The sequence below is a fragment of the Talpa occidentalis genome, unplaced genomic scaffold, assembly GCF_014898055.3.
Source record: "Talpa occidentalis isolate TD23 unplaced genomic scaffold, MPIMG_talOcc4v2.1 talOcc4.11, whole genome shotgun sequence".
Lineage (NCBI taxonomy): Eukaryota > Metazoa > Chordata > Mammalia > Eulipotyphla > Talpidae > Talpa > Talpa occidentalis.
In genome coordinates this window covers 91,770,499-91,794,781 of record NW_023601104.1, presented here as the reverse complement: position 1 = coordinate 91,794,781, position 24,283 = coordinate 91,770,499, and the positions used below count along the sequence as shown (strand labels likewise).

At 50.1% G+C, this 24,283-nt stretch overlaps 1 protein-coding gene across 3 annotated transcripts in view; it reads left to right on the top strand.

The window, feature by feature from the left end:
* The first annotated feature begins 10,711 nt into the window (after window positions 1-10,711).
* JDP2 (Jun dimerization protein 2) overlaps window positions 10,712-24,283 on the top strand; it is a 41,023-nt gene continuing 27,451 nt past the window's right edge. The window contains exons 1-2 of one of the 3 annotated variants that reach the window (XM_037503839.2): window positions 10,712-10,740; window positions 20,076-20,299. In XM_037503839.2, the coding sequence (XP_037359736.1) occupies window positions 20,099-20,299 (201 nt within the window). In that variant the 5' untranslated portion in view covers window positions 10,712-10,740; window positions 20,076-20,098. Of the gene's footprint in view, window positions 10,741-11,028; window positions 11,082-18,238; window positions 20,300-24,283 lie in introns of those variants that run through there. The other 2 variants (XM_037503840.2, XM_037503838.2) reach the window with 2 other exon arrangements.

Sequence of the window (24,283 nt, the reverse complement as noted above, 5' to 3'; positions counted from 1 at the left end):
TAGTCTGTGGCTACCATTTTATTTTTAATTTTTGTGAGTCACTCTATTTCCTTATTTAGCTCTTTGTATGTTCCTCTTTTTGGTTTCAATGCATGAGTTCCTTTCAATATTTCTTGGATGGGTGGTTTAGTGTTTGCAAATTCCTTGAGCTTCTCTTTGCCCGAAAGGCCTTTATTTCCCTCTCACATCTGAAGGAGAGTTTTGCAGGATAGATTATTCTTGGCTGGCAGATTTTCTTTTTAAGTTTTTAGAACATACCACTCCCTTCTCTCCTCACTGGTAGAGTTTCTTCAGAGAAGTCTGATGTTAGCTGGATTGTGGTACCTTTATAGGTTATCTGTTTTTTTCCCCTTGCCAGCTTCAATATTCTTTGTCCTGAACTCTGGGAAAATTCACTACTATATATCATGGTGTTGATCTTGTTTTATCTAAGACAGGGTTATTTTTGCTTCCTGGATTTGTACATTTATTCCTTCTCTAGGTTTGGGAAGTTTTCTTCCATTGTACATTTCCTCCAAGTACATTTTCTGTACCTTTCTCTCTCTCTTCCTCTCCTGGTATTATCATTACTTTTATATTGCCCTTTCTTATGGAGTCTGATAGTTCTTGGAGTGGGTCTTCATTTTTTTTTTTTACTTCATTTTTCTCCCTTCTCCACCCAAGTTCTTTTCACATTTGCATTTTCAATTACACTGACTCATTGTTCCCACTTCATCTATTCTATTTCCATGACTTTTTCCTAAATTTTCATCTCCTGAATTTCTCTTTTGAAGTACCAAACCCCATTTTTATCTCATTTAGAGCTATATTTTTTGTCTCTAGTTCCTTGATAATATTTCTAAGGACATTTTTTTCTGGTTTCCCTCCATTTCTTTGAATTTCTTTATCATTGGTAGTCTAAACCCTATATCTGATAAGGAGAACATATGTTCCATGTCTATGAATTAGAGTTCTGGAGATTTGTTCTCTCCACATTTGCTCTCTTCCCTTGAGGACTCATGTTGCCATTTGTTGGGTTTTTCTTTCTGCCTATTATTAACTTTGGAATAACTTTGGGTTTCTCTTGGGTATGGCTTTCTCTTCCTCACTGGTTTGAGTGCTCACCTATCTGGAAAAACAGCCAGTGGGGTCTCACAGGAGGTTTTGAGGCCTCTGGCTATGCTGACTTTCTCTCTGACATGGGTCCAGAATCTCACCATTCCCTGTGGGTGCTGGCAGGGATCTTGTGGGAGGTACAAAGCCTCTGTAGGTCAGGGCTGGCACTGGTGGGGTTCCACAGAAGGTTACAAGGCCTTGCCAGTCTGGGCAGACAATGGCTGGGTCTTGTGGGAGGTAATGAGGCCTCTGTTGGTCTGGGCAGGGGCTGGTAGTATCTCGTGAGAGTGCTGGTAACTCTGGGACCCTCCACAAAACAGGTATGGTGTCTCACTGTCCTAGATGGCAGTGGCAGGGTCTCACAGAAAGTTTTAAGGCTTTTGCTAGTCCATGGGTGCTGGCAGGGTTTTGTGGATGGTTGCAAGGCCTCTGCTGATCTGGGCAGAGACTGCCTGGGTCTCACAGGTGGTTGTGAGGTCTCTGGGCACTCTGGCACCCTCCCCAACATGGATTCAGGGTCCTACTGGTCTTTGGGGGGGGGGCAGGTTATGGTGGTATGTCATGGAAGGTGGTGAGGCCTCTGTTGGTCTGGGTAGAGGACAGCAGAGTCCCATGGAAGGTTGTGAGGCCTGTCCTTATAAAGGAAAAGTGCTCCCTTTCTCCTTAACCTTCACATAACAAATCTCAGGGAAATCTCTGATTGGCCCTATTTGGGTCATATGTCCATCCCTGAACCAACACTATAGTTTAGGAAATGGACTACTGTAACCAGCCAATTGAGGTTACGCCCATTGCTAGGGTGGGGTGTTGGGGCACCAGGATTGGCACCCATCCAGGGTGAGAATCATAGTGGTTCTCCAAAGAAAGGAACAACTGAGGAGAACAACATACATCCACTCCTCTCCTAATCCCACCTGTCCCAGAATTTTAACCAGAGCATTTACTATCTTATCATCCTGCAAAGACTTATTGTCTTAAGTAATTAAAGATACTGGGCTTTCCCTACAGATGTCTGCATTTCTATGGGGCAGATAATGTTATTAAACTGCTAGACATGTGGCATGTTGTTTTATAAATTTCTCATTGACGGTTACTGGAAGAGAAGTCTTCAAAGTCCCAACTCACAAATTTTCTTCTCAAATACTCAAACTTGAATATTTATACAAATGTATGTGACTTTTTTAAACTTTAAGCTGGATCACTCCCTAATTAGCTTCCATATAATTTCTCTTCCTACACTAGGGAAGAGAGTAGAGGCTCACTTATCCTGATAACTCGTGGTAGGTGTTTGATCAATCAAGGATGAGGAAAAGGAAAAAAAAAACCAGAATAGGTAACACTAGTCTCAACATCTTGTTTCTATGATAGCATCTTGACCTTTACCTATGACTTCTCTATGATGTATTTAATTAGCAAATCAAAAGTTGTTTTTGAAAAATGTGTGATAACGCCATGGGACACCTGAATGACTTGATATTGAGATGGGTTTATTTCTACCAGGAGTTGTAAAATCAAATGCCCCAGGTGGCCAGGCAGCCTATATAAAATGACTGGGCAGACTGGAGATTGTATCAAACTGGGTTTCCACCTTAAAGGAGCAGCTTCTAGTGGGCAGCTCCTGTTGCCTTTAGGGAATGCACGCTATTAGCAGATACTGAGAGTTTGCTAGTAACAATGGTTTCCTTCTCCTTTGTGATTCAAGGAAGGATTGAGTTTGTCTCTTTGAAATTAAGAATGGGGCCTCCCTGGTGGCACAAGGGGTTAAGCACAGTACTATGAAGCAATCCGCAGCCTCTGCAGCACGAGGTCGATCCCTGGCCACCCAGGGAGCAACCCACATGGCGCAGCAGACCTCTCCTGCCTCACCCACTGCTCCCCTCAGCAGTGTGTTTCATCTGCCTATTCTGTTCCCCACTCTGTCTCTGGTGAATCCTCTCACCACCCCCGCACCTCTGGCCTGCACCCCAGCTCTTGTATGCATAAATAAATAAATCTTTTGAAAAAAAAGAAATTAAGAATGGCCATATAACTTTCTTTGGTGAATGAAATGCAAGCTAAAGTGTCATATGTCACTCCAGAGGAAATATTTAACTACTAGTGTAACAGGGTGGTCCCCAGGAAAGGGGGAGGTTCCCTGCCCCACCCAAGGGAGGGTGGAGCTGAGCAGGAAGAGGAGAAGCTGCAGAAGAGACTGAGGAAGGAAGCAGGATGGAGCAAGGAGACCTGGAGGAGGCGCATGGAGCCTAGAGACACGTGAAGAAACTGCGCTTGTCTTTTGGTCGTGGACTGGGTGACACAGATGTGGGTGAGACCCGTGGGGAGGTGACAATGGCAGCTTTTATCTTGATGTTGATTTTGCTCTTTTCCTTCCCGGCTTGTTCAGTTGTTTGTGACCCTTTTCTGTGGGTCCCCACTGGAAGATGCTTTAGACTTGTGGCAGGCTTTGGGGCCTTGTTCTGGGCCAATCCCATTTGGATGGACTTTTACCCACGAGGGGACTGGTAACTTTGGGTGCTTCATTTAGAAACTAGACTCTTTGCCTTTCCTGTATTGTTTCCTAGTTTTATTAAAGTTCCTTCCCATTAAAGTCTCCTATGTTTTGTGTTAATGCGGCGGATGGCAGAACCCATGTAGAATAGGCAGGTTTGCGGGGTTTGGGCTGCCCCTCTCCCTGTCCTATAACACTAGTACCTGGCTTTCATTACCTTTCCCTCCTTCCCCACATTCTAACCACAGAGACACTTTCTGGTATGGAGGTGCAATCTTGAGCTATTACCTGTAGGAAGACATCATGGATTATCACCTCCACCCACAGTTTTCTTGTGTGATCAAGAAAACTTTTCTAGTGTTAAGTCACCGAGTTTTGGAGACCGTTGGCTACTGCAGCATAATTCAGCCTATCTTGACTATTACATGTTGGCTTACCATTTTTTTCCAAAGAGAAGTTAAAATTGAGTTTTTTTGTGCAAAATCTTTGATATGTTAAAGAAAAAAAGAAAGAATTTAAGCTTGAGTCAGCAAATCCAATCTCAGCCTGCCAGCTAAGAGTTTTGTTCTATAGAGGTTGAGAACTGAGCAATGAATGAATGATTTTTCCATTGTGCAGCAATTCTGAACTCCTACAGGGCTTATAGTCTGTGTCATATATTAACTCTTAGTTACTCTTAATATTGCTGTTCTTTAGTGTTCATTCTTCCTAACTACCCTGGAAGTCTGAAACAGAGTACCTCACAGGCACCTAACAGAATTTCAGTAAGTGCTAGCACAAAGATGAGTCTGTCACTCAGAACTATCACTTCCTCCTTTGAGATGGAGGAACAAGTCTAGAGAAATAATGATTTTACCTTGTGTCACTTTTTCCTGTTTGCAAAAAACTTGGGATTCATCAATGCCTGGTAAGTCTGAAAATGTAACAGTAAAAATCAGTAAAAGAGCAAAATCTTTAGGTAAGACACAATTTACTGATTTCTATAATTGAAGACTCCAGAGGTAGGGGTAATGTCAGGCATGCCTGGATTCAGGCACTGGACAGTGCTGTCTGAACTTGACCTGTCGATCCTTCTACTCTACCTTCTCAATTCTTCTTTGTACTTGCTTGACTCTCAGGAGACGCCTCCATATGGTAGCTGGTGACAGTTTCAGGTAGAGCTGCTGGCAGCTTCTCTTCCCAACAGACCCACAAAATTCCTTGTCCATCAGATTCAGTCGGGATACACGGCAATCTCTGAACTAGTCAATTGTTCAGGGCTGGGTATATGAATCAGGACTTCCTAGTTGCCAGTGTAGGAAGACTGAATTCTAACTGCTTCAGGAGGGTCACTTGTCCTAAGAGCCAGTCGTAGATCAGCTCCATCCAGCAAGGTGGGAAGAAGCAGGTCAATGTCTACATAGATGAGCCACTTTATGGCCTTTTCCTCCAGTTGCTTCCAGAAGAGCTGGTAGGGGCCACTGTGGCTGGAAAGGAGGTCTTTTCTTCTTTTTTAAAACAGATTTTAATTAAGTAAATATCAATCTCTAGTAACCCATATAAATACAAACAGAAATCCTTTTTTCTTTAAGAGTGAAAAAACCACAGTGGTTTATCCCTTACTGTGATGGGTCTGTTTTCTTACTCATAAGGAGCCCTTGGGATGGAATTTCCAAAAAACGATGTAATTCCCGGGCTGGGCCTAGGATTTTGTCCTCTACAGCCCAGGAAGTTGTTTGTGGTGACATATCGGACTTGGGCCTCATAAGTTTGTGCCCCTTTTCTCATTTTATTTTTTCTTATTTCTCTGCTTTTTCTCATTTTTCTTTATAGCTTTTCTTATGTTTTTTCTTTATTCTTTTCTTTTTTTGTTTTTATCTTTTTGCTTTTCGTTTTCTCTGTTTTCTTTGTTCTTCTCACCTTTTATTTTCCCCCTTATTTTGTGGCTTTTCTCATTTTTTTTTTCCTTTTCGGTTTCTCCTCATCTTTTAACTTTTTTCATTATTTTCTTTGTGATTTTCCTCAATTTTTCCTTACTTTGTTCATCCTTTTCTTTTCTCATTAAATTTTTTCTCTGTATTTAGTATTAGCATTGTCAGTACCGTTAGTATCATTACTATTGTTCATTTACTAATTGGCATTGTTAGCATTTACTTAGCACAGTTAGTGATATTAGCATAAAAGCATAGTTAATGTTGTTAGTCAATGTTGTTAGGGTAGTTGGAAGGTCACCAAGCTCCAGGAACTGTGGCCACTTCTGCTGTGGAGGAGACACAGGTATGAAGTTGTAAGATCCTCAGCACCCTTGGTGAGGGAGACTTTACTGAGGTGCAGCTGGCCTTGGCACAGCCTAACCGGGACAGAGGTGGCCATGAAGATTATCAAGAAGATGCAGAGCTCTGGCAGGCTCGCCTATGTCTGAGAAGTCTGCAGCATCAAGACGTTGAGCCACACACACGTGGTGGTTCTTCTTGTGACTGACACAGAGGAAGCTTTTCTACTCATCATGGAGGATGTGAGAGGGGGAGACTCACACATCTAGGACCACAGTTGTCTCACAGAGAGAGGCCTGCAGCCAGTTTGAACAAATGATATCAGCACTGAGCTATTGCCATCAGAAAGGGATAGATAGTACATCGAGACCTGAAACCAGAGAACTTCCTTATTGATACTCAACAGAATAGAAAACTCTCAGACTTTGGTCTAAGCATAAAATTTAACAACCAAAAACTGAGCACCTATTCTGGCAGCCCCTTGATGCCGACGGAGAACTCTTCTTACATCAAAGTTATGATGGCCTCACAGCTGACCCTGGAGTCTGGGAGTTGTCCTGAAGACCGTGGTCACTGGGACCCTGCCTTTTGAGGGAGAGGACTCTAGAAGCTGAGAAAGCGCGTCCTGAGCGGTTAGCCCCATACCCTCTTCTAATCACTGGAATGTGAAAATCTGTTGAAAAATGGATGACCCTTAACCCGTGAAATAGAGGGAAGTTAGAAGAAATCATAAGACATCCATGGGTAAACATGGAAAAAGGACTCATGCCTTTCAGCGAGTCACCCCATGACAAGGACCCCCAAGTGACAGAGATCATGATGATCATGGGTTTCCAAAGACACCAAATCCACAATTCAGTGACACAGAGGAACTTTGTGTCAACTTATCTTATTCTAAGCTCCAAGAAATACAAGGTGGAGGGCTGCGCCCTCTTGGGAACGTCCTCCCCTTCTGCTGATCCCAACAGGCCCAACCTGCCAGTTTCCGCTGAAGCGCTCTGAGCAGAAAGGAATCTATGTCAAGTGAACCTTTTTTTCCCTCTTGGTTCATTGAGGCCGAGGAGTGAGGGCCAAAGACCAGCAACAGAATTTCAGAATCTGCCAGCCTCCTAGGCAATCTGGAATGTGGTTTACCACCTCCAGGCAGCCCCGCACAACCCTGGGACCTCCCTCTTCACCGACAACACCAGCAGCAGAGGACTAGCCCCCCCCCCCCCCCACCGAGGAAACCAGCTGCCCCGAAGACCCCCGCCATACACAGGACCTATGACTCCAGGCTAGCCCTGGGAACAAGGTCACACGGGGACAGCTGGGAGGTGCCTGGGTTTTATCTCAAGTATGGTTGCTGCGTCCTACTTTGTAAACAGAGTTCAGCCAGTCTAGCGACTGGTTATTAATACCCGCAAATATTAATATCCAATTAATATCTGCTGTTGCAGCTTCCAGAAGTTCCTCTCCCATAAAAAACAGCAGGCCAGTGACCACGGTATAGAAAATAAGTCCCAGTTTCCCTGCATTTAAAATGAATAAGGAGGTCCTGGGCTCCTTGGGAGCTTGGCAACAAACATGGTTTGGGAGATCAGTCAGGGGCTGGGTGTGAACAGGACTGGGAGTAGCTCGAGAAATCTGCAGGCTGTGTGCACGGATGCCTGGGTGGGAGCACATGGTCCAGGGCAAGAAGGATGGACAAGGTGCCGCCGAGCTCCCTGTGCCGGGCTCCAGGCAAGCGGTGCCTGATACCTCTAAGGTCCTTAGAAGCATCATGTCCAAAATCCCTGGTGAGCTCTGAGGGTGGCCTGGTGCCACCTGGGGGGCAAGGAAGTGTGCGGCTGAACTTGCTGAGTAGAATGTGGGAGTTGAGCCTTGCCATGGAATGCTTTTGTTTTTTCCTAACAGCGCACGCAGCAGTCCTTCTAAGAGGTCTGATGGAGCTGGAGATTCCTGGGGAACGCTTCGCGGAGTCAGAGGTGTGAGTCCAGAAGGACGAGGATTTATGGTAAGAGACAGCAGCCCAGAGGGATGGAAGAAAGATGGCTTTGTAGCGCTAAATGTCCAGGTAACTGACATTTCCATTTTAGTTTTGTTCTTAAAATAGATGGAATTCAACAAAAACGCATTTAACGATGTGTAGCGGCAGGTCCTGTGGACAATAAAAATGACAACAATGAACATCTTTTAAAATTTTACCCAGTCCTATGTTAATTTGACATTATTTAGTCCTCACAAAAACCCTGTGTTTTAGGTGCATCAGCTGGTTGGGCAAAAGGGCGGCAGCCATTCACCGAGGTCACGGGCCCGAGCCCAGGGATTCTGCTCTTTCCTGTGGTGTGTGACACTGACCCTTGCTGTCAAGACAGAGATACAGGAAATGACACAAGAGTGTACAATTACCGTTTAAATCTGAGTGGCATTTTCATCGACATTCATCAATTATAGCAAGTCTCGCTTGACTTGGCCCATTTTAAAAATTGAAGTTCAAAGTTGGAAAATAATCCACCCACATTAGTTTTAGTGGCAGCGCCAAGGAAAAGCCTCCTGGAATGAAGCCTCACGTTTCATGAGGCATAAACATCAACAAAGCTCAAGCCCAAACAGCAGTGTTTTGAGGGACCCCGGCAAAGGCCGTTCTCCCTCTGGCCCTCTGTTCAGAAATAACAATGATTCAGAGGGGGGAAAGCTTTGGGTTGTTGACTTTTTAAGTCTTTATGAAATCAGAGATTCCCTCCAAGTTCCCTAAAATCATTGACTTCTTCTACATAGTATGCAAGAACTGGATAGCCTTTTAATTATCAACATCTTCTGGAAGGGAGGTTTTGCAGCTGTGTTTGCACAATATTCTGCATAAAATTGAAAAATATCCTTATCAAAGTTGGGGCCCTCAAGTTAGTTCTAGTTTGGGGAGCCTCCACTATCGCATATTTAGTTCGAAGGGGGAAGCAAAAGACCCTGTAAAACTGCCAGTGGCCCAGGTACGCCCAAAGTAGACCTGGAGAGACACGTGCTAAGCTTGCACACTAATTATTAGTCCCTACAGAGAGATAAGTTTAGTGTTTCCAAAGTCCTAGATGAAATCACAGAAAGTGAGCTTGCCCCCGTTCAGTGTTTTTGTCCACATAAACTTGCAGACCTCAGTCTCATGGGGGACCCTCAAGAAGCAGTTTCTCAGATACGAACTTTGATCTTTACACTGCAGTAAAGGTGTAGTTAGCCCTTCTGGGACCAAGTCATGCCCTTCCACAGCACTATCAAATCACAACTCATTCTCCATTGTCTGTTCTTTCAGGACCTTACTTTTTTGCTTCTTAACTTTGAGGGGCAGGTAACTGGCAATGAAGGTGAATATGGTCAGGCAATGTCACTGGGATTTGATCTGTCTTCTCCTCCCTAAGTTCTAGATAAATCCTCTTATCGAGGGAGATGCCACTGCACTGGGGAAACACGGAGGATAAAACCTCACTGGTTTCACATGAAGAGCAGATACTTCTTGGGCTCTGCTCCCATCTGTCTCAAGCCTCACAGTTCCTTTCACTCTGATGCGCTCCAAGAAGGCATCAACTTTTTCTTTCACTTCCTTTCTTCTGTGTGTGATGACCTGACATCACTCTGAGAAGGAGGCTGAAGGTCACTAAATATAAACACTGTCACTTCTAGCTGGCTCAGGCAGAAAGGTAGGGGACTGGCTGAGCACTGGGGGGCTGGGGTAGGAGATGCCAACCCTGGTGCCAGGGTGTCAGGTGCCACACCTCTTTCTGAGGCTTCTGTGTCTTCACCTACAGGAGGGCATGGTGGAGGGCACATTTCCTCTCAGCCTCTAAGGCTCCAGGCCGAGGAAAGGTGGGCGCAGGGTTGGCAATGGAAGTTGTCACGGGGAGGAAGCTTGCGGGGTCAGCTGCGGAGCTGGGTCTGCTCACAGGAGTGTCCAAGAGTGACACGGAGGAGGCTGCTGGCCGGGGTAAAGAGCCGGCGGTGGAAACTGTGCGCGCCACAGAGCCAGTGCTCAGCCCGGGCTGCAGCCCCAGGCGGGGCGAGCTCAGGCCTCTATCTCTCGGGGGGCCGGGCTCCCGGGCGCGCGGCGGCAGGGTGGGCCAACGGGTGGGCGTGGGGGCCCCCGATGTCTCAACCCTCTGCCCCAACCTTCTCCGCGGGAAAAGCCACCAGCCGTGCGAGACCATTTCCTCACTCCGTCGTGCGGAGTCCGCGGCCGCGGCGGCGCTGGGAACCCGGCTCTCCTGCGGGCGCGGCGCCGCGGGCCGAGGGGGCCGGTCCGGCGCGGCCGCGCGGGCTCCGAGGGGCCGGGGACCGTCCCGCCGCCGCCTTCCCGCTCCCGCGGGCGGCGGTTGCCGTCCGGGGCGCGGGGCCGAGCGGCCGCGCGCGGGGGATGCGCTTACATAACCGCCCGGCGCGTCCTGCGGCTCGCGCGCCCAGGCGCGGGGCGGGAGAGCGGGGCGCGCGGGGGGCGCGCGGGGGGCGCGCGGGGGGCGCGCGGGGGGGCGCGCGGGGGGGCGCGCGCGGCGGGCGGAGGGCGCGCGCGGCGGGGGCGGCGAAGGTCAGCGGCGTGAGGCGCCGGCCGCGCGCCCTCCCCGCCCCCCTCCCGGCCGCTGACGTCTGGCGCTGGCAGCCCGGGCGGTTCCGCATTCCCGACCCCTCCCCGCCGCCCAGGGCCGCTATATAGCCGGGGCTGATGCAACCCGTCCCGCCGCCCGCCTCAGCCTGCGGGAGGGACGCTCGGCGGCCGCGACGGGGGGCGCTGGCGGCGGGGCCGGCGCCGCGGCGGCTCCCGGGCCGGGACGGGCCTGGGCACCGGGCGGAGCTGCGCGGCCGGGCGGCAGCGGCGCGGCGTGGGCGCGGCGCCTGCAGCCGGGCCCCGGCCCCCGGGGCGCCGCCTCCGCCCGCGGCTTCTGCACGGTGGGTGCGAGGGCGCGCGCGGGGGGGCGGGGCGCCGGGGTGGGGCGCGCCGGCCGCGGGCACCTGGAACGGCCGCCGCGCGCGGGCGGAGCGCGCCGAGCCCGGAACCCGCGCCCCGGGGAGGCTCCTGCAGCCGCGGCGGCCCGGGCGGCCGGGGCGGGGGGCGCTGCAGCCGGGGCCCTGCCCGGGGCGCCTGGGAGCGGGGGGCTTCCCTGGGGCTCCCCCGGGGGCGGGAGGCTCTGCCCGCCGCGGGCCGCCGGGGAGCGCCCTCTCTCCCGCTCCGCGCTCGCCTCCCCCGGGCGCCTGCAGGGAAGTGCTGTCCTCGGGCGCCGGGGCCGGCGGTGAGTGGGGAGCGAACTGGCCGGGGAGGCGGCCTGGGAGGTGGGCATGGAGGGGAAAGGCCACGGAGGTGAGGGTGTTGCTGGTGGAGATGGACAGGGACCTGCTGGCGGGTCGTGCCGGCGCCCACCGCCTGCGCCGGGAGGAAGCCTGGATCCCGGAGGCTCTCAGGAGGGTCCCGAGGCGGCTGCGGCGCTCCTGCCAGGTCGAGGTCTTATCTCAGGACTGGGGTCCGGGCTGGGCGGGAACTAGGGGCATCCCCATTTAGGCGCCCAAGTCTCCCGGGCCAGGTTACATAAGGAGGCCAGCCGGCTCCTCTAGGTAACCAGCCCCTCCTCTCCTGCCCAGCCCAGTTCACAAGTCTCTCTTCTGCCCCTTCCCTATAAGGAGACCAGGGGATTGGGCTCTACGCCTGCACCCCTGGATCCTAGGGTGGCAGAACCAGGCTTTGCCTGGGTCAATGGGAAGAGTGGGCTGGGAGGAGCAGAGAAGTTGGGGAGACCTTGACTCTTCTGCATGGGCCGTCCATACGGCTGGACATTGAGAGGCTGGTGGGAGGGAGAGCAGCAGACCCCTCGAGTCAGCCTCACTTGCAAGCCTGCCTGACCCTTGTCCATGAACGGCCCCTCCCTACTGGCATCCGAGACATTGGGCTGTGGCCTGACCACCTGTACTCAGGTGTGTCTCTCAAAAAAGGGCTTGCGGACCGTAGGTGTGTATATATGCCCAGGTTTAAAGAGCCATGGAGTCTCGTCAGGGTGGTAGCTTGAGAAACAGCAGAAACTTAGGCTTCGAACTGTGATTGGGCGCCTGCTTGTCCTTTAAGATTCGCTGTGAACTGTGTTCCTATATCATCTCCCTTCCCCCAACCTCTTTTTCCTGAGGGTTTTTTAAAACACCTCCCATTGCTTTCATCTCTCCAGCAAATCTGGCTGCAGCTTGAACGGATGCCTTATCTTCCTTTGCAGGTTTCTAGAGGAGAGTTTAACCAGGTATCAGGTGTGAGCGTGGCTCTGATTTTATATAAACCTGAGGACCAGAGAAGAGAAGCAAGATCTATTCTCCTGCCCCTGGCTGGTTAGGGTTTTGCCTTGTTTAAAACAGAGAGGACGGGTTTCTCAAAGACTCTTCTGTTCCCCTTCTACTTTGGCTTTGGTTCAGAATTGCAGGCAGCTCCAGAATCTTCCTGAAGAGCAGGGTGCTGGGAGATTTGAAGGACTTGTTGAAGGCATGGGTGTGGAGGCCCCTGGCTTTTCTCCGGGGTTGGTTATAGGCACCTCTGAGATGTGTGGTGACAGTGTCCCCTAGGGAAGGGCTGGGACGAGGGCTTCGTCCGTCACTCACTGCCTAACTTTTACAGCCACCGGCTCTGTTGTCTCCCCCACCTGTTTGCAGGATGTGTGGGCATCTTTTCCAACCTGCAGAACCCTTGGCAGGACGGGAAGGGCTAGGCTCTCCAGGCCTTGTTTGTCGTGGGGCAGCTGGTGTTGCTATGGGCTGTCTCTCGGACCGGTGTCTCTGTTTCCAGTGCCACCCGAGCCACTGGAACTGGCAGAGAGGGGCCAGCGTGGGCTCTCTGCTGGCGGGCTCTGTCTCCATTCAGCCCCAGCTCAACTTGAGCAGTCAGAGCCAGGGCTGAGGGCAAGCTACATTCTTTTCTGCTTTCTGCTGCAGGATGCAGTTTGCTTTTTTCCATGCGAATGAATTATGCTTGAAACCGAAATGGGAGGAAGAGAAAAATAGAGTGAGTGTGTATGGGTATGTGTGTGCATACCTATATAGGCAGGGGGAGAGCAGCAGGCACATTATTTTTCCATTTTCCTTTAATTAAGGCTCTGTGGAGGTGTGTTTGAAAACAGAGGGTCTCCTATGCCTTTGAGGAGGGTGAGAACACTGTTTTGGCTGCGTCCCGGGCCATATGCAGCGTATGATGGCCAATGAAAGTGGGCCTGGCTCATTCTGTTGCTTGTCTTGGCAGTCGGTTCCGTGGCTTGTGTTACCAGCTCTGGAACTTAGGGGCTGCCAAGCTCCGTGTGCCTGTGTGTGTGCCTGTGTGTGTGCGCACGCGTATGTGCGTGTGCACTCCTCTGTGCGTGTGTGGTTTGGCCTCTTGAATCTCAGCAGAGACAAATGCCTTCGACCCAGGGTTGCACTTTTCAGCCAGTGTGTCTTTGCACTCGTTACTAACTGCAAATCGCTCGGCCAGAGCCGAGGGGGGTTCTCTAAGTCTGTGTTCTTGCTGCAGCCCGGGGATTCTAGCTATGGAGCTCCATTTCCAAAGCTTTATCTGGTTAGTGGCATTTTTTATAAGGAGGGCCTAGGCATTTATCATACATGGTGTGTAAGTCTGTTATGTATCGTGGACTCCTGACACCCAGGAAAGAGATGGGATGTGGAGGGAAGAGGGGGTAGAAAACCTGCCTGCTGGCTGTAGCTTCCAAGCTGCTGCTCCCTGCTAGAGATAATAATCCTGGCAGAAATGACTTGATGTGGATCTGATGAGCACCTACATTAGGCAGGGGAGAAAGCTGTGTTTACAGGCAGGGTCTTGTCAAAAGCCTTTCCATGGTCTCCAGGGAAGAGCATTAGGCCCTGGACAGAGCATCCTGTTTCTTCTTTGGCTGGGATGACCATGCAGAAGTCTGGTGTGCCAGTGTGCTGTGCCAGTGATTTCTTCTTAGAAGATCTGAGGAGTGACTCCTTCTCAGCAGCACAGAAATATTGAAGGACACAGAATGTGCCGGGCCTCAGCTTCTGGGGCAGAAGCCCAGACAGCAGGTGCTACCTTGTTGCCAGTGGTATGTGCTGTGTTATGGGCTGCAGGAGTCTATGTGGAAACTGAGTCAAAGGGTGCGTTCCAGACCTCATTTCTGTGCCTTTGTGTCTACTCTGCATTAACTGTGTGGATGCAGGTTGGTCGTGCCCCTGGGGGTTCAAAGCAGGAAGGTGGGAGGTCAGAGAAGCCTCTGGGGAGAATCCTCATTATAGCTGAAGAGGAATCGCAGATCAGTGTTGGGTGGGGCTATACAGAAGGGTCATCCTGCACTAGTGCACGCCCCCCACCAGCCGCCCCCCAGGAAGGAAAGTCCTTGGTGCTGCACTGGCTCCTGCTCAGTGCAGGTGCTGTTCCAGGTTCTTTCCAAGCATTAACTAATTTAATCCTCTTGGCAGCCTGACAGAGCTAACAACATTATCATTCCCATTTTATAGCTGAGGGAAGTGAGGCACGGAGAGGTTAGGGAATTTGCCCAAGGTCACACAGCTAGGATGGGGCAGGATTAGGATTCACACTCAAACCATCTGGCTCCAAAGCTCTCACTATTACCCCTCCTCAGTCTCCTGCCTGCAGAGCTGGGAGAGCCCACTGGAGAGGGGTTTTGCTTCTTGTTTTCAGTCTTGGTGCTTTCTCCATCCTCTTGCTCCTGGCCTTCCAGATCTTGTCTTTTGCAAGCTGATGGAAGATCTACATCATTTGAGATTCTGGGAGAGAGATCGTCTCAGATGACTCTTTTGCCCCAGAACAGGTTTGGTGTTTAGTTCTCCAAGATTCATGATAGTTGGTATTCTACAGGACTTCTGCCCTCCACATTTTCCTCCCGGGCATCTTCCTGGGGCTAACACCTCCTAACACCTCCCACTCCTTTAGGTCATTCTTAGTTGGCGGCTCCCTGCTCTTGTCTACACCACTGGTGTGCCTGGGATCTGGCCCTGTGAACCCCCTTAATCCTTGCCCTGCTCTCACTCACCTAAACTTCCTCTTAGCCCTGAGCCTGCAGCCTCAGGCTGTTTGTACCCACATGCACATGCACATGCAGGGCTCCTGGCACCAGCCCAGGCCTGCTGGTTGCCTGAGGGGAGCTAGCCTTCTCGGCAGGCCCAGGGATCCTATCAGCTCCGTTTGACTTGGGTTTCTATGCACAGAAAGTTCATGATGCATTCCTAACTGTCACTGAACATGTTCCTTTTTTCTTTTTTAACATGTCTTTGCCATTCTAGATGAAGATGCCACTTGTTGGGTACTTTCTAAGTTTGACCCAACAAAGCAGAACTGTTATTTATAGACATGTCTATTTCATGAAAGAGTCAAGGTATCTTATAGATTTACATATAGTGAACCAGAGAAGAAAATAAGGGGGAAAAGGTTAATGCCTTCCACCTTTTCTTCTTTTGGCTGAAATGATTCTCTTTTTTTTAAGATTTATTTATTTTTATGCAAGAACTGGGGTACAGGCTAGAGGCACAGGAGGGTGAGAGGATTCACCAAAGACAGAGCGGGTAGCAGAACAGGCAGGCGGACTGAAGTACACTGCTGAGGGGAGTAGTGGGTGAGGCAAGAGAGGTCTGCCGCACCATGTGGGTATCTTCCTGGCCGGCTGAGAATCAAACAGGTGCTGCAGAGGCTGCAGACAGCTTCACAGCGCTGTGTTCAACCTGCTGCACCACCGGGGAGGCCCCTGAAATGATTCTTTATCTAAATATCTCTCAGTAGGGCCTATTTTCCACACCCAAAGTATCTTGCGGCTTTTCTTCTGCTTATACAAGGCAGCACCCCCAACTCTGCTGAGAAGTCCCTGAGGACATCAGAAGAGAGAGCTGCAGATAGCAGGTCTTTTCTTCAGATTCTCTCTGCCGGGATTCATGGGGCCCCTTCTTCCTTCAATTCCGCTTTTAGAGAATTGCATCAAATCACCCATAACCTTAGGCTCAAGAAGTTGGAGGCTCATAGGTGAGGGTCCACTGTGACCGCCTGAACCATTTCTGTCTTATTCACATCTTGCTTGTCCCATGTTGGATCTGTGCATCACCCAGTTTTTCTCCACTGGCTAGCCTCCAAGTTATTCCTGGTCAGTGGATCAAATTGCCAGTCATTTTGGATTCTGGGCCTATCTTTTGAGGCATAAGCCCCACTTGCCAACTTTCGTCTTTGGCCAGTGTATAGCGCTTGCTCTTTATTTATGTGTCCCAGTTACTAATGGAGACGTGGAGGGTGTTTATCTTCCTTCTGGATCTCCTGATCCCTGAGGGGGAAAAAACTCTGGGTTCTTCCCTTAAAGCTTCTACTGTGCAGTTCTCCTTTTCCTACTAAATTGTTTCCGTATGGAACAACCAATTGAGGAGATGATTTCACCTCTTGTCATCTTTCCTATGTCTTCCTTGAAGTGGGTAAATTCCTCCTGACTGTTATTGGTTCCTGGCCACTGCCCCGCACCCTCCCTTTTTTTCATAGATCCCTAAATCACATCAAATTCTTTTATTTTTCAAGTCCCCAGTGCTGCCTTTCCAGTTAATGAGGATCCAATTATGAAAGGCAGCCGCTCCAGCTCCTCCATCTTCTACCCCGCCCCCCAGCCGTTTAGGATGACTTCTCGCTGGTGAATGTCAGCTGTTGTGGTTGTCTCCTAGGAATGGCATGTGTTAAGGACTTTGTGGTTTGCATCTGAGCAGTCAGGGGTGCCCCTCTGGGGGAAGGAAAGACAAGAGGATTTTTGCTTCTACAAAGGAAAACCTAGTGCCTGATCCCCTGAGTGAGTCTCATCACTGGGGTGGGTTCATGGTGTACTAGGAATGGCAAGAATTTATGGGGCTGCTGCTTCCAGGGGGTGGTTACCCCGGGGAGGGGTTCCACAGTAGCGGAGAATTCATTATATTTGGGGATCATTTGTTAGTGTCTCATTTATACCATCTGTATGAAAATAAACAGAAGCTGCAAGCAGAGCCTATCATTCCTGGAACTGAGTGGGGTCTGGCTTCCATCTCCCAAAGATGGCGTAGGCAGGGAAACATACCGAAGCTGCTGGAGTATTTGTCTTGGGGTCCACAGTGGGAGTGAGTCATCTGGAGGTGGAAAATATGGTCCTGTAAAAAAAAAATCTATACTTCTATCCCAGACACACCTCGCTCACTGAAGTTGACCCCTCCATGAATTTATCATTCATTCATTCAACAAATGTGTGTTGATTATCCGTTCTGTGCCAGAAATGATGCCAGGCACTGAGGTCACATGGAGGCAACAGCCATCCATGGTTGCTGCCTGCCCCAGAAATCACTCCTCCACTTGCTCTATGGCTACGCACCACCATTCTGTAGACAAGGAGGGCCCTTGCAGCACAGGGAGGTTCTGGAGCATCTGGACAAGGAGGGGATTTCACTCTGTATTTTTGCTTTGTTCCATCCTCGAGGGCTGGCACCTCCTCCCCTATTCAGAGGTTGTGTCCAGTTGCTGCATCAGGCACAGAGCGTTTTCCAGCACCCCACCTCAAATGACATTGGACTAACTCAGTTAAGCATCTTCTTTGGGGTTACTGGCTCCCCAGAGCATCAGTTCAGGTCTAGGAGACGGGATCTTGCAGGGTTTTCTCCTTCTCTATGAAGGAGATGTGAGTTTCCTTTGTCACTTTGGTTTAGGTGGCCTGAAATCACCCCTGGGTGCCTGCCAAGTGTCCACACGGTGAGCCAGGCATCCTCTTGTCCCAGAGGAGTGAGTGCTCACACCAGCCTTGGTCTTCCTGGAAGAGGCCCGAGAGACATGCAGCGCTGCACCAGCCCAGCATCCTCGGCATGGCAGACCCAGCTCTGCAGGGGGGACGGGTGACTCTTGCTGACCCTCAACTTGGGCCGGCTCAGGTTTAAGGAGGGTCACAGCACATTAACCTGCCATTTCTGTGTCTGGACCTCCATCCTAACCACTGTGGGGTTTTGTAGGGAACTTCCGAACCTAGTCTCCGTGGGAGGAGAGTAGAGGTCCTCTGTGAAGAGACTGATTCTGCCCAATGGGCTAGTGCCAAAAAGTCCAGCACAGGGAAGTCATTCCTTCTGCATTAACATCTCTTGGACCTCAGGACAGGAAACCAAAAGGGCAGGGTAAAAAAACTTGGGCTCTAAAATCCAAGCACCAGGAGTCTGCCCTGGCTTTGTCGTCTAGATGCATGACTTTGGGCAAGTCATTTAACCTCTGAGCTTCAATTTCCTCATGTGCAAAATGAGGATGTGGTTTACATGAGCACGGGGCCTCTTCCAACTCTAAGACTAGCTCGATGTGAATGAGTCTCAGATCCTTTTCTGAGATGGCCGGGGGGACACTAGGTGCTCGGGAGGGTGAGAAAGGATGTGGGGTGGGAAGGAGGGGCCGAGGGGCCAAAAGGGTGGGAGGAAGAACAGATGGGGCACAGATGAAAGCGCCTGGGAAACCCAGTGTAAACTTGGGTGCAAGGCGGGGAGCTCCGCGCAAGTGGATTCAAGGGCAGATGTGGCCCCTGTGCTGAGGACAAAATGGCAGGGCCGCTGTCCACTCAGAACACCTTTCTTTAAAGAAAGTGACATCCTGTGGAAGCCTTTGTGGTTTGAGGGAACAAATCACTCACACACTCTCTCCACCACCACCACCCCCAGAGTGCAGAATCTATTGAGAAAGAGACCCAGGATTGGATAGGGAGTTGCATTTCACCGTTGAGAGTGAAATGGAGATGAAGAAAGTGACTTGGGTTTATGACCAAAATGGGTTCCCTCATATGCCTCACCCTTGATATCTAAACCTGAGATTGGGGTGCGGGGTTGTGGGCTATCCTCCAGGGCCTCTCTGTGGGAGGCAGAGAGCCCAGGACAGCATGGCTACATCAGGATGTTGCCTCTGCCTGCCAGAGATGCCTGGGGCCATGGATGTCAGGTTGCCCCTGTCTCCCAGATACTTCCTTCCCCATGGGAGAGACAGCTAAAGTAGGAACATAGGTCAAAACTTCTCCCCAGGATTTACAAGACTGTTGGTTTTGGTTTTGTACTTTTATGCAGAGAGGTGGAAAAGGGGAGAGATTCCTTTTCAGGACTGGAACCCTCAGGATCAGCTTTGTGCTAGAATGCTACTTAAAAGGTTGCTTAGAAGCTAAGCCTGGGCACATCTGATCTTCTGTATTCTCAGTGCCTGCTGGCTTAGAGTAGGTGGTCAGTGATCAGATGGATGGGTGGGGGGGTGGATGGGAAGAAGCCCTGTAGAGGACCAGATAAGTCTGACTTTATTGACAAACAAGCTTTCTTTACTGCCATCTGTGCTTTGAAAAGACCTTTTCTAGGGCCTCCCCTGGTGGCGCAGCAGTTGAGCGCTGGGTTGCGAGGCTGCCCACAGCCTCTGCAGCGCCGGTTCGGTCCCCAGCCACTGGTGAGGGTCCCACAAAAAAAAAAAAGAAAAGAACTTTTCTAACCCAGGAGCTTCCCCAGTAAAGAGAAGGAAGAAATAAGAATCCTCTTGGTATTGACCTGTCTAATTTATGTCTTTCCTTCATGCCTGAATCTGTTTTCCCTTGCAAGCCTTCTGGGTCTGTCAGAGCCAGAACATGTGTTTGCTTTGAGAATGGAGAGACTGTGGAGGACTTTTCTGGTACTGGGCTTAACTGGGGAAGCACATGCTAATTAATTCCATCTACACACACACACACACACACACACACACACACACCCCTTTAACTTAGATTTGCTTCATGTATTCTGGGTGTCTTGACAAGTGTGCAGAATGGGATGTGTGATTTGAGGGGAGGCACCATGCCAGACCAAAAATAACTCCCTCTTAAACAGGTGCAAAGGTGCTTGAGATTCCACCATTAGGATTCATTCCCTCCAGCGGCACTATGTTAAATCCTGCTCCACCAGTTCTAACTATGCACTATCTTGAGTGAGTTATTTTTCTAAGCCCCGGTTTCTCCCTCTGTGCAAGGGGATCTGACCCAGTCTTAGGGGGCTAGTGGCTGGGTCACTGCAGTGCCAGCACATGCAAATGCTGAGTCAGTGTGGCCATGATTGGGTTAAGCACTAAATGCCCAGGATAACCTTGGTGTGATTAGTTGATCAAGTTTCCTCTATAACAGCATCGACTCAAGGGCAGGAAGAGCACCTGGCTGGGAACGGACTTAGAGGGGCATTGATGAAAAAAGGGATGAGGTTGTGGCAAGACGCAGGGCTAAGCCCTCACGGAACCCCATTTGATTCGTCTTATGCTTCTCCCTCTCTAGGCTGGGCTGCAGCTTCTCCTGCTATGATGCCTGGGCAGATACCGGACCCTTCCGTGACTGCCGGCTCTCTGCCAGGTCTTGGCCCCCTGACTGGACTCCCCAGCTCGGCCCTGACTGCAGAGGAGCTGAAATACGCCGACATCCGCAACATTGGGGCCATGATCGCCCCCTTGCACTTCCTGGAGGTGAAACTGGGCAAGCGGCCCCAACCTGTGAAAAGTGAGGTGAGTGAGCCTTGCTCCCCTAGGCAGAATCCAAGGGCAGCGGTCCCAGGTATGGCCCTGTGTGACCTGTTCAGTGTGCGCCAGTAGCATCCGTGTCACCCTGGGGCTTGTTAAAAATGCAGTCTTTGGCCCCACCACCGGCCTTCTGAATCTGTATGCATTTTAAAAAAGCTTCCTCTGGGAATGGCTGAGAAATTTGACAAGCTCCAGGTTAGAGCAGGATGCCGAACCTGTCTCTGGTTCATTGAGGGGTAAGGTAAGAGTGGTTAATAATAACAATTAGGAATAATGATATTTTGTCTAGTTCTCTGGGAGGTGCTGGGAGGATCAGGGGAAATCATGGAAATGTGCATGTGTTTTGAAATGTACAAGAGAATGCCAGTCGTGGATTTTCTTTAAAACTATTGCCACATCATTGTCTCTACCTCTCTTGGCCCCAGGCTGGAGCAGAATAGGGGGGTCTTAGAATAAGGATGGTGTGACCTTCCTTCCTAAGCAGCTGCCAGAGGTGGGCATGTTCTCAGTCACCCATCTTCTGCCTGGGTGATGTTTGCAGAGGACCTCCACATGGAGCACCCCCCCTCTTTAGGTCTCCTTGCAGCTGTAGCGCTAATCTTGCAGCTTACAGAAGAACAGCTTTCCCCTGGGGACTTGTGAGAAGCAGAAGTCCCCAGCACGGGTGAGCATCGGGGCGGTTCACACCAGCCACTTTCCCAGGGCTGGTGATTTGTCCAAAGGCCTGTCCCAGCAAGGTCCTCCTCAGGCCATTGCTAAACATCTGCCCACCTGGAAGAGAGAAGAAGGCTGCTATTGGTGGGAGGCAGGGAGGTGTCCGCACTGGGGAGGACATGGGAAGCGCTGAGCAGCATATGCTCAGGCCATTTACAGGCAAAGTTTCACCTGGGTGGGGCTCATCCTTTTGAATGGACCAGATAGTCCAGCAAAGGGACTCTTGGCTGGAGAAAAGTATATGGGTATTGACAGGAGAGAGCTGGGTGTATTTTGCAGCGAATGCTCTGCCCTCCCTCTTCCCATAAGTACCATAAAAACTGCAAAGGAAGGTTGCTGGGGGCTTGGCCAGGGGTAGCAAAAGGTTGTCTGAGGACCAGTTCTGGCTCTCAGATATGCTTTGTTTACCCTGCAGAGTGTTTTAAAAAGAAACTTGAGCCAACATTTCTCTTGAAAATTTGGATTTTAATCTTTGATTTAAAAATAGGGAGAAATGAGCACACCATGCTCTGATCTGGCATGGTCACAGCTAAATGGGGTGGAGTCATTTCACCTCTTTCCTCTCTCCAGTTTGCCACAGGCCCCCACACCTCCCTAGTATCAGTTTGGCTTGTACTGTTGGTTTTGCTTCTGTGGCTACCAGCTGCCTTCATTTGCCTTAACTGCATGGCCCTGCTAGAGACACCTGTGCTAGAGATGCCTGGACTAGGTGCGTTGCAGATGTCTGCTCAAGACTGTTGATTACAGGAAGGGAGCTGACTTTAATTCTTCTGACTTGACTTTGTAAGTCAAGGTGAAGGACTCTTGTCTTGGGTCTTTTGCTCTTCACCCTACCAGGCCCATAACGTAAATGCAGCCATTTCTGGGTTGTTGTCCCATATCATTGCCATTTGAAGCCAGTAGCTGAGAAGTTATCCTGGGGCACTGGTGCTGTGGGATTGCTGAAGCAAGGTGCCTTGGTTAGGGCCTGGCCCAATAGGCATTATTTGCCTGTGGAAAGGTGGGGCAAAGGGTTGCTACCTCTTATCCCCCACAAAAGGTGATGGAGGAGCTTTCTTTTCCTTTCTTTTTTTGTTGTCAAGAGCTTTATATTTGGGTTGGGTATTTTTACATCTCACAGCCTCCCCCAAATTGGTGGCAGATGCCCTGTACCTGACAGTGACGCGCCGTCCTCACAGGCACCCACAGGCACGCACCATCCAGGCCGTGAAAATAACAAGCCGTTTTTAGGGCGGATTTGCATGTCCTCTCCCTGGCTGTCAGACTGCAGCGTTGTGGGGGCGAAGAGGCAGATGGAGCACTGAAGACTGTGCTGGCGGGGAGTCAGGTCAGCCTTGCACGGGGACCTGACCTCCAAATGCTTCTTAGATCAGGTCCTGGGGTGTGTGTGAGCAGGAGTCAGCCAACTCTCGGAGTGACTACAAAATAAAGGGGATAGGGAGAGAAACTTGCTACTAGAGATCCTTAAGTCCCAATGATTTATTTGCATGTGGCAAATGGCTTTTAGAGGATTTTCATATCGGCTTTTTAGACTAGTAAAAGATTCTTGAACACTAAGGTACTAGCTTACATTTAGTAAGCGTCTGATAGGCACCAGGCACTGTGCTAAGTGCTTAATGTGCATAATCGCATTTATTCCTTACTCCGTTCTGGTGGTGGGCTCTCCCCATTTTAGAGAAGAGGAATTTCAGGTTCAGGGAGGAGGAGGTCAAGTGACATCGCTGCAAAGTGCCAGAGCTGGGGACTGCATTCATAAGGTGTGTCTGAACTATGAAGCGACTCTTGCTATTGCTACTCTTGCTGTTACTCTGCCCACAGTACAGATGTGGTCAGCAACTCACAGGGTCTCCTAAGTGGGAAATGAGTCCCGCGGTCTTTATCCTGATGCTTTAGCCTGATGCTGTGCTGCTTCATGTGCTCTGTCCCTTCCAGGCATCTAATCAGAGTTCCCAGGACTGGGGAGACCAAATGAACCTGGTCCCAGAACACTCATTCATTTTGATGACGGGGCCGTTTACGCTGAGCCCTGTAGTTCTGCAGCCTCATGGTCTCCTAGGTCCCCTGAGAGAGCCGGCCTGGCTGCTGTGCAGACTGCTCTGTCTGAGCTGGCTCTTGAGCTGCTCCCCTTGCCAAGGCCAGCAGACTCCTGAGACATGTCCAAATGAATGGAGCAGTTTGGTAAAAGAAAATTAGAGGAATTAAGTGGAACAACAGGTTTTGTAAATGCTAAGGTGCTTTGTGCTGATGATACTATATGGTTGACACAACATGAAACTGTTTTGGTGCCAACCGCTGGCCTGCAGTCCATTTGTCCAAAAACATATTTGCTAAGCACCTACTAAGTGCCAAGTCCCGTGCCAGACACTGGAAACTGAGCCATAAACAAGTTGACAAAGCACAGGAGCATCCAGAAAAAAGCAAATCCATAGACAGTGTAATAGGCCAGGTTGTGGTCAGCGTTGTGAAGAAAGATTAAGCAGACCAAGTGGTTGGTGAGTGGCCAGGCTGCTCATTTTGATGGTTAGCTAGGGAATCTGGGCAAGTTATATTCTGGGTTGTGGGATTTTTAGAGTCATTGCTTCTTTCTTGACTCTTTGTTCTTCATTCCTTTCCAATATTCTTTTTCAAAACAGCTTTGCTCACTGGCTTTCTCCAGAGCTTTCTACTTTGCTTTTCGTTCTACAGTCTCTTATGACTGGATTCCTTAACCAACCTGTCCCTATTGGCCTGAAGAGCTTGGCCCTTCCAGGTTGACCAAGTGGGCTGCTTATGACCGCAGGGGTCACACCCTGCCTCTGGGCCTGGAATGCATTTCCAGTAGGGAGGCCAGAAGCCCCACCCTTGTGCGCGCGTGCGCGCGCGCACACACACGCACACACACACACACACACACACACACACACACACACACACACACACACACAAGCACTTAACCTGTTAGGTGGGATCCTTCACCCTCTGGGCTACTCTGCACCACTCTAGATGGGATTTGGGGGAGTATGGATTAAATGACCCTTTAGGAAAGGAGTTGCAAATTTCCTGGGTTGGAGTCAGCTTACAGATGAGTCTTGTTTAGCCCTCAGGGTGGTTTTCTTTCTCTTTAATTGAATGAATTGCTATATTTAAAAGCCAGAAAATGTGGGCTTCTTAAAAAAAACCCAAAACCAGTATCTGACCATTCTAGACCCATGCCCTTATATACAAGGAGCTGGAGCTGAGTACTAGATGCTCACTGGATTAACATGCAATCTTTAG